Source organism: Brienomyrus brachyistius, chromosome 2 (genome assembly GCF_023856365.1).
Source record: "Brienomyrus brachyistius isolate T26 chromosome 2, BBRACH_0.4, whole genome shotgun sequence".
Taxonomy (NCBI): Eukaryota; Metazoa; Chordata; class Actinopteri; order Osteoglossiformes; family Mormyridae; genus Brienomyrus; species Brienomyrus brachyistius.
In genome coordinates this window covers 24,369,423-24,384,683 of record NC_064534.1, presented here as the reverse complement: position 1 = coordinate 24,384,683, position 15,261 = coordinate 24,369,423, and the positions used below count along the sequence as shown (strand labels likewise).

The 15,261-nt window shown below is 37.1% G+C and overlaps 1 protein-coding gene and 1 long non-coding RNA gene across 7 annotated transcripts in view; one reads left to right on the top strand and one right to left on the bottom strand.

Annotated features, from left to right (window-relative positions):
• Positions 1-5,432: 5,432 nt before the first annotated feature.
• Positions 5,433-15,261, bottom strand: part of fam172a (family with sequence similarity 172 member A) — a 134,762-nt gene continuing 124,933 nt past the window's right edge. For all 6 annotated transcript variants that reach the window (XM_048983055.1, XM_048983080.1, XM_048983064.1 and 3 more), the window contains one exon: positions 5,433-7,488. In XM_048983055.1, coding sequence (XP_048839012.1) covers positions 7,337-7,488 — 152 coding nt within the window. In that variant the 3' untranslated portion in view covers positions 5,433-7,336. The remainder of the gene's footprint in view (positions 7,489-15,261) is intronic.
• On the top strand, positions 7,367-11,023 carry LOC125712786 (uncharacterized). The gene is made up of 2 exons (XR_007383399.1): positions 7,367-7,504; positions 7,718-11,023. It is a non-coding gene; the product is annotated as an uncharacterized LOC125712786 (long non-coding RNA).

The window sequence follows — 15,261 nt, the reverse complement described above, 5'->3', positions numbered from 1 at the left end:
AATTAAATAAGCAGTCGCCTAAAGTCTGACATTCATAAATGGATTTAAAACATTAGTTTTAAGCCAAAAACGAAAGGAAAATCAGAACAACGTATGAGAAAAAAACATCGACCAAAAAATAATAAAGTGCTTTACAATTCAGATAAGACATAATCTGTCTCGTTTTTGTCAGTTTTAAAATACTGTAATCTTAATATATGCTCATGAATATACTGACGGCAGGATCAATATTTTAAACCACTTAAAAATAAAAATAAGGACTAAAGTTTATGTAAATTTAAAATATATTTTTTTATCTACTTTGTCATTCGTGCGTTTTTATTGATGCTTTCAAAATTAATAGTTCAATAGTTCATTTCTACAGTGATGTCTTAAAACAATCGTTTAATCAAAATAAAACATTACGATGTCATTATCAAATGTAGCAATTTGTGGTTTACATCTATTTACTTGCATTTTACTTAAAGCGTATTGTTTTTCACAATTTTAAAATGAAATTATATACAGTAATCGAAATCAGCTAATATTGGAATAAATCGTTCGAGCTTAATTACAGGACAATCAGAATAAGAAAAAATGTATCATAAACGTGCGCTTGTGTATGTTGTATTACCCAAGTTTAATACATTCATAACAATACACAACAACTAAACTATTTTTAAATAGTTTAAAAACTTTTCAGCTGTTATGAAGAATTATGTAAGGATCCACCAACTTTCATCAGCTACCTAGAGTGATTTATTTTCCGTTTAATAATACCAAAAATTAAGTTCTCACAAATAAAGCATAAGTTATGCACTATACCCGCCTGTAAAAGAGCAGAAAATCAAAGAAAAAATGAAATAAATGGAGATATTAAGAAGAGAATTACTTCAAAAAGAGATATAATGTGCGGGAACAGATTATGAAGGAAAATCCCTTCCTTCCAAAATAGTACACTTCGGAAAAACCATGCATAAACTTTTTTATTTATAATCAGTCGTACCACATTCTAGTTGTTACTTCTTGTCACTTTTTACCCATTGTCAGCGTCATCATTGAACCTGTCTAATAGAAACATTCGTACCTTTACTTGGTTCCTTGTTTGGTAACAACTTAATTCGGGGTACAAGTTTTCGGCTATACTTAATAATGAAGACGCACTGTGCGTGCTATAATATCAGTGATGCAATACTACGGTTCTCTTTGGAGGGAATGACCATCTCTGCAAAGCAAGTGTTTACCCGCAGGGGAAAATGATCGTCTCAGTAATCTAATACTGGATATAGTATGCGTTTTAATGTCATATTTTAATATTTTAACATATCGAGCAAAAAGAAATAGTATGGACCGGATGCCGTCCCTGTCGTCCGGGCTATTTAGACCTTTGGTATTCTTGAGCCTTTATGATTCACTGCAGTCATGGAAATCGTTATTGAATAATTTTGAATAATAAATATGAGATGTACTTGTCTTAAAAACACTTTATAGTCATATAAGATATAGGCTACCTTTCCTTTTTTCCAAGTTCTTCTCTGTCCTTTGACTTACTAAAACTTTTCCCTTCGTTTACGCGAAGTAACACTCAGGACTCAAATGAGGTATGACGTTTCGTAGTCTATAGTGAGGTCTTTTTCAGGTTTAGATCTGTTAACAACACTTGGCCAGCGAAAGAGAGCTAGAGTTTTACTGAGATCTGCCCTCATTTGTGTGTTTTCCCCACTAACGCACTGTAAAAATCAATTGAGAAATAGTATTTTATGTGCTTTATGTATGAGCGCGCGCGCGCGCGCGTGTGTGTGTGGGGATTGTATTTACCACATACCTGTTACTTTTTAGCTTCTGGGGACATGTGCACATTTTAACCTAAATTTTATATTAAAACCTGTGAATGACACCAAAAAGAAAGAAAAAAAACTAAAATAGGGAAAAGTCTTGTATTTTGCTTGGTTTCTTATGGTTAGGGCTGGGTTAGGGGTATCATAGTTAGGAGTTATAGGGTAGGGAGAGTCCCCACAATGAAAGAACATATGAACTTCCTGTGTGTGTCTGTGTCTGTGGGTGCGTATGAACTGTTTCTGCATTGTAGTAGTCAACTCAATCTCAAGCAAGCCAACGCGTTAGTGTGGCCTAAAATGCTCCAGAACAATTTAAACAATTCTGTTCTGTTTTGTTCTGCTCTGTGTTGCAACATGGTCCTGGAGGAACGTCATCTCATTTCACTATATACTGTGTGTATGGTTGAAATGACAATAAAAACCTACTTGACTTGACTACTTGACTAAAATTATTATATCGTCTTTGAAACCATTTTTTAAAAAATTTAATGATCATTTAAGGTAAGGTTGTGATCAAAGATTAATGACTGAATAACGTGCAAATATAGTTGTTTGCAAGACCATTTTTGTAAAACTAAGATATAAAGATTATATTAGCAAACTGCACCAGAATGTTATGGGGTCTTATCCTAAAAAATACAAAATGAACATAAATGTCGCTTCAATTTACCCTGCTTACTTTTGTTCCCGTACCGCTAAGTACATATTTAACGTGTCGCAAGATTTGGCGTAAGAAAAAAATGCATCAAAAGGCAATAGAAGTGACAAAAAGCCTATTTGAACTGTAGTGTAGTAAAAGGTATGTTTTATGCCTATGCAAAATATGCCATTTCTGAGATGTGATCAAGCTAATATTAATTATATTTGACTATTAATTAAACTATGAGTATTCATCAGAAAATGTACAGTAGTGTAAATGGACGGTCCTTGAAATTAACCACTTATTGGGGAAAATATGGTTAATTTTATATGTTAATAATTTTGTTTTTCTTTATAGTTCTTCTTCATAAGCTGTTATTGTATTTTCTTTTACCAACATCAATGTGCGGATTTACAGCTACGCATGTTGAAATCTTAACGTTGTAATAATCCTGCCTGTGTTTAACTGAGGAAGATTACACGCAATGTAACTTTACATATTGGACGCTTTGTTCAGTTAGTGTGTGGTCGGTACCCGACATACATTAAAAACAACTGTTACTCCAAACGGAAGAGGTGTTCTTCAAAGGTGGTACCGCGTATTTGCTTTCTTTCACTCATACGAACTAACCCTGAGTAAAATATAGTAAAACGCACGTACATACACATACATACATTCAAGTAATCTTACACGTTGCGGGGACATCAACCTGAGATCAAGCGTCTTTTTTCAGTGATCTTTTAGAAACTTGTTGTGGCGTTTCTAAGAACATCCATATCGTTTCTTTGTTTAAATTATCACGTAATTTTGCGCCTCATACTTGTTCTGCAAAATAAGGGTGACTCCAAAAATTGGATGGGAAGCCTTCCATTGACTAGAAGTTCTGTTTAACTTGTCAGTTTCTGAGATGTACTACAAGACACCATTTCAGGTGTATGGAGATCTAAGTGACGGTTGATTAAGAGACCGAAACAGCCAGGGGAATTTGAGAATAATCATTCATTTTTGAAAGAAGAGCTTACATTACATAGTAGTTTTGTAAATATCAAGCAAATATTTGTTCTTCCAGCATTTACAGCATCTAATTTAAAATTTACAAACTACACGAATACATATGTGCAGAAGTTGTTCTACCTTGCAGGAGTTTCAGAGGTAAGTTATTTTTTCGAATGGTAGGCTACGTAATTCCGCTGCAAGGGAGGGAACTAGAGAGTCCTTTGAAAACGTAAGATACTTTCCTAAGCTTTTCTTAGTATACGTCATAAAACATTGATTGTTGCAGTTTAGTGACCCATAAAATGTGGAGGTTAGTTCTCTCTTCAGACCAAAGCATATAATTATGCAAATAGAGATCTGACAGTGATCTGGTGGAGTGCTCCCGAATACAAGGAAAAGAGAATGACGTTTTAACTTTGCCAAGTGTGCAGCTCCTTAGAAAAAGTTGATATTTAGCAGCACTGGGGAAAAAGGGAGGGCATGATGGGACTCCGAAATAATTGAAACATCATTTTCGATACAATTGTCACGAACAACATGAAGAAGTTTTTAAAGCTTTTTTTTTTAAGGTAAATGAGTACGTGTCTATAAGAAACTTCACAAGCGTGTCCTATGTGACAATAATTTCACTAGACCACAGTTAATTATACATGATTAATCCTGCCGAAACAGCTGAGAAATGGTTGGATTTATTAACTTACCCCAAAAAATAGCTGAACCCATAAGCACGTAGAACATCAAAACAAAAATGATATCCAAGTGAAATAGACATTAATGAAATGCATAGCTCATTGTTCGTTTTGTGTGTGTGTGTGTGTATATATATATATATATATATATATATATATATATATATATATATATATATATATATATATATATATATAAATATATGCATGCACACACACATATACTTTTTAAGTGTTCTCTAAAATATAAACAACTGAAAATTGTTGCTTCTTCACATTTAGGCATTTAAGATCCCACTAGTTCTCATATAATATGTTAAATTTATTCCTAAATACCTAATCTGGAAATTACAATTCTAGAAGATTTTGCAATTTATGAAGGAATTTCAGTACACACTGCGTGGAAACTGCAACTGCCTTCGGATGATTGTCAGTGAGCTGGTGCCCTATTACTTTAGGGTTATAGATGAGTTCATACTTTTATTTATTACTGACCTGACACTGTATGAAAGATCTTAACTGGTGTTACTCCTTTACACTTGCTGTTTCGAGACTAATGGAAAGATTTCTAAAGATTTATTGAGGGGGCGTTTAATGGCCTTATTGGTTTTCACCATGTGAAAACAAATGATCTTGTGAACCTTAAAAGGACACGACTCTCAGCAAAGATTGATAACCCTTTTTAGAGTCTTAATTGATGTTTACTTTTACATAATTTTAAACAGCGTCCTGTAGGTTTTCAAAGTACCTTAACTTTAGAATTTAATTTCTGCTAAAGTCAACAGCTTAAATAATACAAAAGGAAAGTAATAAATCAGCCTTATTTGCATTTGCAGCCATCTTCATAGTTATGGTTAGAATGTATCAGGAATATGACTGTGACAATTGTATTATAACTGAACAATTATGAATAAAATTGATCGGACTGTTTCCTATAAAACTTTACTGGGGGGGGGGGGGGGATAAAGTAAACTAATGTTGGACAAGCGAGGATTTGTTGACGACAGACGACCAACCGCCTTGCACCTGGTGATACTCCGGTGTTTAAAATTATTTTTGAGACTCCTTTTTAAAATAACTAAACAAACAGCATAACTTTGCTTGACGGAAAACTAAACGAAAACAATGATCGCCTCATTCATTTATATTGGTACGGTGGTGAGTATTTATATAAATGTCAATTTCTAATGCTAAAAAATAGTAGCAGAACCTTGAACATAGGCATTCTGGAGTACACGGAGTACACGTATCATTCAGTTTAATTGGCACGTTTTACAAATGACAAAAATGTTAGTATAACAAAAGTTTTTTATTCAGTTACATTAATATCGGCAGTTCATAAGCAGGTTTTAAGGTGAAACAGGAATACAGAAATTCGAAGTGAAATAAATATGGGACAAAATAAACCTCGGTTTTGGAGACTTTTAATATTTACCATCTCCAAGCTTGCTGACAGAATGCTGTAAAACGTACCTGAACAACAAAGGCAGCAAAAATTATTGGAAGTAGGTTCGTAGATATTTTCTTTAGTTTCATTACACATTAACGAAGCGTTTTTGTCTCACGTCTTTTGGCCAGCTGAACTTCCAACAAACACACGTTATGTGTTTGATTTTGAAGAAGGACTTGAAATTCAGCGAAATTTAGGCTACGTTCCAAATATACTTTAGATTTGGTTTAAGGCTGGTCTCCTAACTGCGGTCTTTTCACAAGTGGCTTATTTTCTTAGAAAAACAATGGACATAGAAGTAAAGTCATGTTTATTTCTAAGGCAACAATATTCAATTAAGAAAAATAATTCACAACTTTCCTCTTCCAAGATAACAATGCCGTGTAAAACAGCAGTTGATATCAGGCATGTTTAAAAAAATGCACACCGAAAGTGTACATGGATCAGTTCCTGCAGGTTACAGATTTATGACTCAATATTAAAATAAAAAATGGCTAGTGGTTTAAAAAATAACTATTAATAATGAAATGAGATATTAAAAACTTGCAAATTAAACACACTGAATGTAATAGGATTTAAGCAATAATGATGAAAAAAATGTAAAAAGCGTCTGATATATGATTCCATACATCGTCAGTTCGAAGTTCCAACTCTGGTTTAATGGCTTATTCAAACATATAGAAATTGATCAGCAAATGAAAAATCAATTGAAGTCTGAAGAATCAATCAAAACTCTTATTTTGCTTAAGTTTACAAATTTTAAACACAAAAATCAGGAATTAAAGTATCGTTACACTCAACAGTCCAGTGTTTCGGAATTTTTTTTACAGTTAAAATGGTAAACATTTCTGAAATTATATTCAAAGAATGTTTAAAATGTAGGATTTTCAGACTAGTAAAGAAACCTGATTATACCCAACTGCAAAATCTGCTTGTTTTCCTTATAACTTAAAAGTAACCATGATTTAAATGTAAAACATCATATGTAAAAAGCAGCATTTAAGTATAAAAATATGATCCCTAAACCTATGAGCAATTACCATAAATTATATTTATGATATCAAAAAACAATCAATTAAAATCCAGCTAAAAGACCAAATCCATTAAACACCAATGTGTTTAGTTACTGTACATATGGCTTGGCAGTAAACCCAAATGTAAAAGGTGAAATACACCAGTGAAATTTAAAAGTCAAAACAAAACAGTAACTAGAAACACGGCAGAAGTAATAATAATAAAATCAAAATACACAATGCTATGCTCCAATTAAATCTAAGGTTATCTTGTTATCTAGTTGCTTTATGATTATTCTGCAAATGAAGGGGTGAGTGAAAAGATGTAAGAGCTCAGGAAGAAGCTGCTCTGGGCAGCAGGACCTGGGGGGAGACAGTGTTGCCCAAGCATTAGTTCAGTTCAGGGCAATGTCATAGCAATTAGAGGTGCAGCATGGAGCACTATGCCGAGCTGCTGTCATCCTTAATCTAGACACTGATGGGCAGCACCAAATCTAAGATACAGCCCACAGGAAGTACATGCAGTGAACCCTTATTGCTTTGACAGCAGCACCCATCCACAAGTAATGCCAATCGTTATTTAGATGTATGCACCATGACCCTCTGCATTACAAAAAAATATACATATATATATGGGGCCTGGAAGGAATATCCGTTTGCAGAGAAATGGGGGAAAATATGGGTAAAACAAGAGAGAGAAACAATTTTGGCATAATATCCTTTTTCTTGCTCTAAAATTCTTCATGTTTATTTCTGTTGGAGCTGCGTGTCGTTACAGAAGCAGGAGGCTTGGTATCACTGTTCTGTGCTTCCAGAGTGGCAGTAAAGAACTTGAAAATCGAGTGGAAACTTCTCCAGGAAGTTAATTCATGCCGTTCAGTACCTGCAAAGAAGCAAAGGTAGGTGAATATATATTCACAATATGAATACAATGTGGTACAGTCAGGAGTAAAAGAGACACAATCACAGGGTACATACATAAGTTTGATGAGGAGCTAAAAGAGAAATAAACAGTTATTGTAAAGCTGAACTGTGCCCTTAGTGGTATTTCTGCAAGTTACATTTGCAGCAATTATAGTTATTTAATTCTAATATACGTCCTACATTCTTAGGATACCACAGACAAAAGCTAAACAAGGCTCATGGGCCTAGATGGGAGAGTTGCGGATGAGAAATACCATCACAACACCTTTAAAAAAAGAAAGTGGAGTACCGAAGAATCTCACCAATTTAGCCTTAATATGACCTTCACATATAATATTTAGTGTTTTTTACAGCCTTAATAAACTGTGACATGTCAAATAACGTTGAAGTTTTGCGCAAACCAGCAACATAAACAGTGAGAGCAAAACTGTGACAGGGTCCTCTTCCATTTTCCCCGATGTTTTCTATATCGGTGCTATCAAATTTGGCAGCCCTGAGAAATGCAATTAAACACTAGCTTTAAGGCAGCCGCCAGTGAATGTGCTCTGATGGCTGCAGAAATGACCCTTGCTTATTAGATTAACTCCTAGCTGGCCAGTATTAATGATGACAGCCAAGGTGAAGGGAGTATGTGGGAAGAGAACACTGGGGAAGATTTGGTGACTGAATGATTACTGTTTTGGGTCAAGTTTATCAAACTACAAATCATTAAGATAATACCCTTTGCAAAAACATATCTCACTTGTGTAGGGTAAGCTGGTAGACTTTCACTGAAAATGCTCAACATACCAAAAACCTTTTATAGAAATCTCATGTTCCTAATAGGAGATGATGTGCAACATATCTCTTAGTGCATTTAAACAGCATTTTCAGAGGTTAAAACAACACTTAACATTTTGATATCTAATGTAAGTGCTATCTACACACTACAACCTAGCTTAAATGTATTTAGTGAAAAAATGCCATCCATTATTTTGACTGAATGGTTTAAAAAGAACTTCCAAAAGTAAATTTCCTTGAAAACAAACTCTACTGACTTAGACTGACACGGCTATCATATAATTAATAGAGAATGGCTGCCTTACATAAAATTTTTCACTTTTACCATTAGCTACAAGTGTTACAGATACTATTTAAAAAAAAGTTTTAATTACGAACAGAGTTCAGGATTGTGAAGATAGCTCAAATAGCTGTCAAACTAGAGACCTATTACTCTGCTAGGTCTACAGACTGCAAGTGGCCAACAAACTGCTCCTCTGCTTGGTACTAGATTGCTCGCCTATAATCAGTGCGCAGGCAGAATGAACAGGAAGGCAGCACACGCTGATTTAAATGCATTAACCTGGGAGTAACGAGCCTTGCAGACATAATTAGAAACAACTAACTACAAAATCAGTAACAACTAAATTAGGGCAGAAGTCACGGCGCTTGTTCAAATTTTGAAACCATCAGAGCTCTTTTGTTTTCAACAATTTTTGTTATGTTTTTTTCTCCTCTAATAATTCACTGTGACGGAGGGAACAGAGGAAGCTTTTTTTTGTATGGAAGATTTCGCCTCCCCTGTCAAATTGACTGGATCACTTTCAAGATAATTGAGTTTGATCTCCCTGTGACTTGAACTTTGCAAGTTTTTTTTTTTACTCTTATTGCTTCTTTATGATCATTATTAATGTGTGCAATGAGATATGACAGTGATCCTGTCGTAACTAAGGGCAATCCTGTTTTATTACCAAAAGTTAAATTTGGTAACAAGGACTATTGTGGTGATTGTAAAATGATATATATTAGGTAAATGTAAAGTAATTCAAAGTAATGCTACCAGTAATACTTCGGAAAAATATCTAGGCTTCTTTTATAATTTTAGTTTCCACCTGAGGTACATTGTTTAAAGTTTTGGTTTGTTTGTACTCATGACTTATTTGAACTAAACTTTGTCTAATCCAGAGTCACATAATTACATTATAATTCGTAATTGAAAACAAAGAACATGGAACAAAGTGATAATTTATTAATCAGCACTTGCATGTTTTAACACTTAACTCGTATAAATATCTACCTACTCATCTACCAACCACATATGTTGGTCAGGATGACAAAGAGCCAAAAAGCCATTTCATGCAGCATAAAGCTGGTTCATCATAGGGCGTGAACATGCACACAGACACAGACAGACACACATATACACACAGACTGGAAACCCATGTCACACAAGGACAACATGCAACCTGCCCACACACAGGGCAGAGTTGGGATTCAAACCCCCAACCCTGGAGATGTGAGGTGCGACCCACCCACCGTGTCCTCAAGGACAAATAAAGAAATGCCCTGATGATTTTATTCACAACACATACACATTACCATAGGCACCGTTTGCTTCAATTATGTAAAGTGAAAAGAAATACTTAATCTGAAAAGAAATGTTACCCTTCAGAAATCACAGATAACCAATCCTACCGTCCTACATTACAATGAGTATTAACATTTAAGGTTTTAAATTTTAGTATTACACCTGATATACCATTTTTGAAAAAGGGTCATGTGGCAAGACCTTTCCAACTAGGCCAAAAGGGAAGATCTTCTAATTTTTTGTGTATTGCACTACACACACAAACACACACAAACAAACAAACAAACAAACACACACACACACACACACACACACACACACACACACACACACACACACACAAATCTGGTTTAATGCCCAAAACAAAAATGTTCATGCCAATTTGCACCATACTAACCTTCACATGATAATAACTACACACAATCCAGCATTACAGCGTTTGTTCATATTTAATGAACATGTGTAAGTGGGGTCCTTTGTAGTACTGTCTTAATTACTTTACTAGTTGAAGCAAATCTCATTATGCAATGGAGAAAGATGGAAGACTAGATGTTGAGCTTATTAGGACCTGCCATGTACTGGTAAATGGAAAGGGAATGCAGATTTGCCAAATTCCAAATGTATAACACAATTAATTTTTTTATACGAATCTAACTAATTCTGGAGACAAAGTTTTTCAGCAACTGAAGTAAGGAAAGCTACAGTCTAGTAATGAATGTTGCCCAATAATGACTTTTAATATTTTTAAATTTCACCAGTACATTTGAATTACTGGCATTTGATTAAAAACTTAAAAAAAAAATTAAACTACTGAACAAATGTCTACAGGATGTAGCTCTTCATATGTAGCATATTTTGGTATCTGCCTATTGGCACTTGTCTGACGTAATTGGGGCACATTCTTTAATTTAAATAATTCAGTTAAACTGTAGGGACATGAAATTAATTTCTGTCACCCTGAATATTACCACAGCTCTTGAATTGTTCTGGAACCAGTTTGCCCAAAAACTTTTTAAATGTTTTCAACTTGTCATTTGGTTCCATCATGTTAACTTGTGCTTTTAAGTAAACATGTTGCAAATATGTTGTAATGTCAAGTGTATTAATAAAACAAAATAAAGCAAATTTGCAAGATCTTCAGCTAAAATGATTTGAGTATCACTGTGTTAATTTCATTAGATTTGACTTGGATAACCTAATAAAAATGATGCTTAATTCAAACGTGTAATGAATATATTTTTTATAAAGATACAATAAAGTTTAATGACAAGCCTGATAACCTTAAGCAATTAATACATTGTGTTAGAAATAGTTTTCAGACATTAAGAAAATATTTCGAAATAAAATCTCATGGAACACATTCTCCTCATGGAAAAAAAAATGTTGTGTGATACTTTGTTGTGTGAAGTTTTCAGTATAAAGTAATTACAATTAGACCCATTACTAATGTTAAAACTGATTGAAATTAACATCACTGCAGCTGAGTAAGTTGCGCACTGGCAGTAGAATCGTCTTATTTTAACAAAGATGCCCGTGACTGCACCCAGGAAGTTCTGCCCTGAGCCTGAGCCTCTGCACACACTTAAACAGCTGCGGGTGTTTCTGGCTGTGTGTACATGCATGTATATGCGTCTCATCAGAGGGTCTCCAGGGCGATATCTGAAAAGGGACGCCGAGCAGAATGCTGTAAAAGACTCTATCACTGTAAACACTGTTCAGTTCCCTCCTGCTCAAGAGCCTTTGTTTGATCTGAGTTGTCATTGGTCAGGATTTAAATGGTAAACACTCGGAGCCTGCTAGCTCGCCTGACATGGTTTTGTTCTTTCTTTTTTCATTCAACACGAACAAAGAGCTTCTGTTTTTATACTCATCCACTGTGGCTAAAAAGGGGAGATCACAAAGGCTCTCCATTAGCAGAGGCGCGCGTCTCCGATCTGAGCTGAGGCTGGCCTGAAGTTTCCTGCATCCTCAAAGAAACTCAGAAGTGCTGTCGCCATGATACATTAGTACAGTATGAGCTTGGATATCGTGACTAAAGTACAGACAGGAACACACTGCATGAACTGCTGTTACATATTTTCAGTCTCCAAGGGATGAACAATGTGTATGATAGAAATTACAACATGACCAAGGGAAAGACTGATGGGAATTACTGACTCCCAGTCAGGTGACCGGCCTGATTTCATGTGTTATGACACTGCGGAGACAACACACAGAAATTCCATGGTAAATATCAGACATATCAACAGAAAACACTAACATTTGGCTGCATTAATACTGATTGATATTATTTATTTTGAAGTGTGACCATACACCTTAACTGTACACACAGTCGGAACAATGGACAAATAGGAAGTCACAATAAAAGACCATTTCTGTGGACAGTCTGATTGATTTTAGTGTAGACTTTTCATATACTGTAGCACAGCACTGTGCTACATTATCTTGTTTACAAACATACTGATGAAGAAAACCACCTTACTGATGTCCGGGTCTGACTCCACCAATGGAATCAGATGGAACCAACAGTCAATCATCAACAACGCAACTCCCTTGTGTTTCCCCATATTCCACACTTCACCGCATCATTACCTTAATTTTAAAATGGCCTGTCTACCATTGACATGTTTTCACACCCACCTTACCGTGTTGCAACCAGGCAGGCAAAAAATAATGGAAACACCTGGCAACATCTAGGGACGGTATCAATTTGCACAATGATTAATCATGTGCTCCTCGCAGGAAGAAAGTATACAGACATGAGTAATAAACACCTGGAAGGAAGTGCTTGGTTATGGCTTCATACTTGCACGTTACTATAACTCTGCGGTCGCACTGTTGTATGCACATTTGTCCGCTTGTTCCTCCGCAGTTTTGTCTGATAATCTGGGACAAGCCTGCCTTTGTAGCCACAGGAGAGCAAGAGCCATGTGAAGCCCTGACCCCCTGCACCTCTTATCTGGATGTGTACTCTCTGCAGGCCGCACACTAAAGGCCGATTTACACATGAATCAGTAATCCCTTCTGATGGGCGCCCTGCGCTTCTCTCCTCCTCCGGTCCCCTTCACTCACTGCGTCTCCCAGACGGTTCCAGAAACATATATTGCCATGCCTGTCAATAGCGGGGTTAAGGATGAGCCATAAAATAGACAAGGAAACTGCTAAGGATATAAAAATGCCAAAGCAACAGGGCAAAATACTGGTAGCTGTATGCAGGCTGACAAAGTACATGAACAGAGAACAACAATGAGCCTTTCTTCCCCGTGAGCCCAGGGAAGGGGGGGGGGGCTGTTAGCAGGAGAGACCAAGTGGTGCATGACACTCCTGATGTAGAGAATCACTGCCCGGAGCTTATCGAGCACCTCGTGGCTATTGTGGAGAACTCCACGAGATTTCTGAAGAAAACACACACACACACACACACACACACACACACACACACACACACACACACACACACACACACACACACACACACACACAAAAAATGGGGCCTGCTCTCTTTTCCTCCCGTCTTGGCTCTCTTGGCTCCTCTTTGCAACAAGACCACCTTGGCGGCCAGCCGGTGAAGGGGGTGGGAGGGGGAGCGCTGACATCACACAAAGGCAGCGACGGAGTGCCCCTGCTGGGCAGAAGCACCACACACCGCCCCGCTCACACAGCGCACCGCGGCAGCTGGAGTCGCTCCACTCCTAACACGCTAATTAACCCATCACAGCAATATTCCAGCCCACAGGATCGCCATTAGCCTACTTTAGCGGAGCAAAACAAAACCTGCCGACACGGCGCTCTCAGACGCTCCCCACAGAGGCGAACAATAGTAATGCTCTGAAAGCTGTGTGCCAACAACGCCAGCACTGGAGGGCGGCGCGAGCAACAGCGCGCCACGTCTCCCCGCGCCGTCCACACCAAAGGGACCACCGGCGTCACGGCGAATCAATGATCAGTCGATACAGACATAAAGCCACAGCGTGTGTGCTGGTTACAGTGGCAGTGATGGTAACCAGGTACTGACAGCTCGGGTTTATGGGTGACGCACACCCAACTGCGACATCAGCCGAGACCCACGGCTAATGAACCGCCTAGCGTCTTCACTGAAATATGCTTTAGAAACTGCTACCTAGACAACGTTCAACCGCGTGGCAGTCCTCAAATTGTGCAGAGAGGCTCAAACGAAATTGTTTTAGATGAAACTTAAGAGGGAAATTAAGCAATATTGCAGGTAACACTAAAAAAGTCACTCCGTTAACTGCTAAGTGGATATCCATAAATTAAAAACAACTCAGAATTTCATGTTGAGCATCTAATTATTACTGAGGATAATCTTCGCCAGTCTGCAAAAGCAATATGATCCTTTCATAATAAAAAAAAAAAAATTACATAAATAAACAATATCATTGGCCCGATTTAAAGAACAACTAAAAACATGTGTATTAAATTTATAACTTGTGTGAACAAGCGGAAGGGCTCCCAACAGGAAGCAATGGTTACACAAGCAAAGCTAATCCCAAGGTTGCTGGCCTGGTGTAAGCTATGCCCTGCGGTAGACAGTCCAGCATCCGGGCTGGATTTCATGCTACCAGCATGTACCACATACTGAAGGGTACAAACTCAGGGCTGGTCGAATCCATGCTGCATTTTTCCAAGATTAAAAGTCAATTCCCCACACACCTCATTCACCAAACAGTATGTATTCATGGCATTGGATAAAAGTTCATACTCTAAACATAGCCCTGTGAGAAAAATTCTTAAAGTTTGACCTAATTTCTTTTTTGTTTTTCATGTATTACTCTTTAAGCCACTAGCAAACTTAGACTTGGACAAAGATCACCGGTGAAGACAACAAACCGACTTCACAGATTTGTCACCAAGCACAGTCCATCCTATGAAGTCACACTTGGATGTAATGACATAGGTGTATTCAATCAGTACAACTTTTGCATATGACACTAACTTAATCAGAAAAGGTTATTACTGGGTCCCGCTGGAGAAGGGTACCTCATGCAAACTTGAAGTGTTCCACATACAGCAGATAATGCACATTTCTCACAGCTATAGTGCCATCACCTCAATTAGAAATCTCTTTCAATCTGACTCCATGAAGCACATAAATTCACCAATGTATATAAGGCCACACTTCATGCCGGCGAGCGCGACGTGTGACCCTTTGCTCAGCACATTACAGCTTTATCAAGAGCAGATAGCCTTGGAGTGGACTGCAAGGTGGAGCGCCTCAGAAATAGATCACTTAGGGGGACAAAGTGTAATTAATGAGTTATGGTTGATAAGAGGCCCCTCGCTCTATCTGGGAATGTGCTATTGGGGTCAGACACAAGCACTAAAAAGGGGGAATCACCCCTGCAGTGGTGCAGAAAAGCACATGTG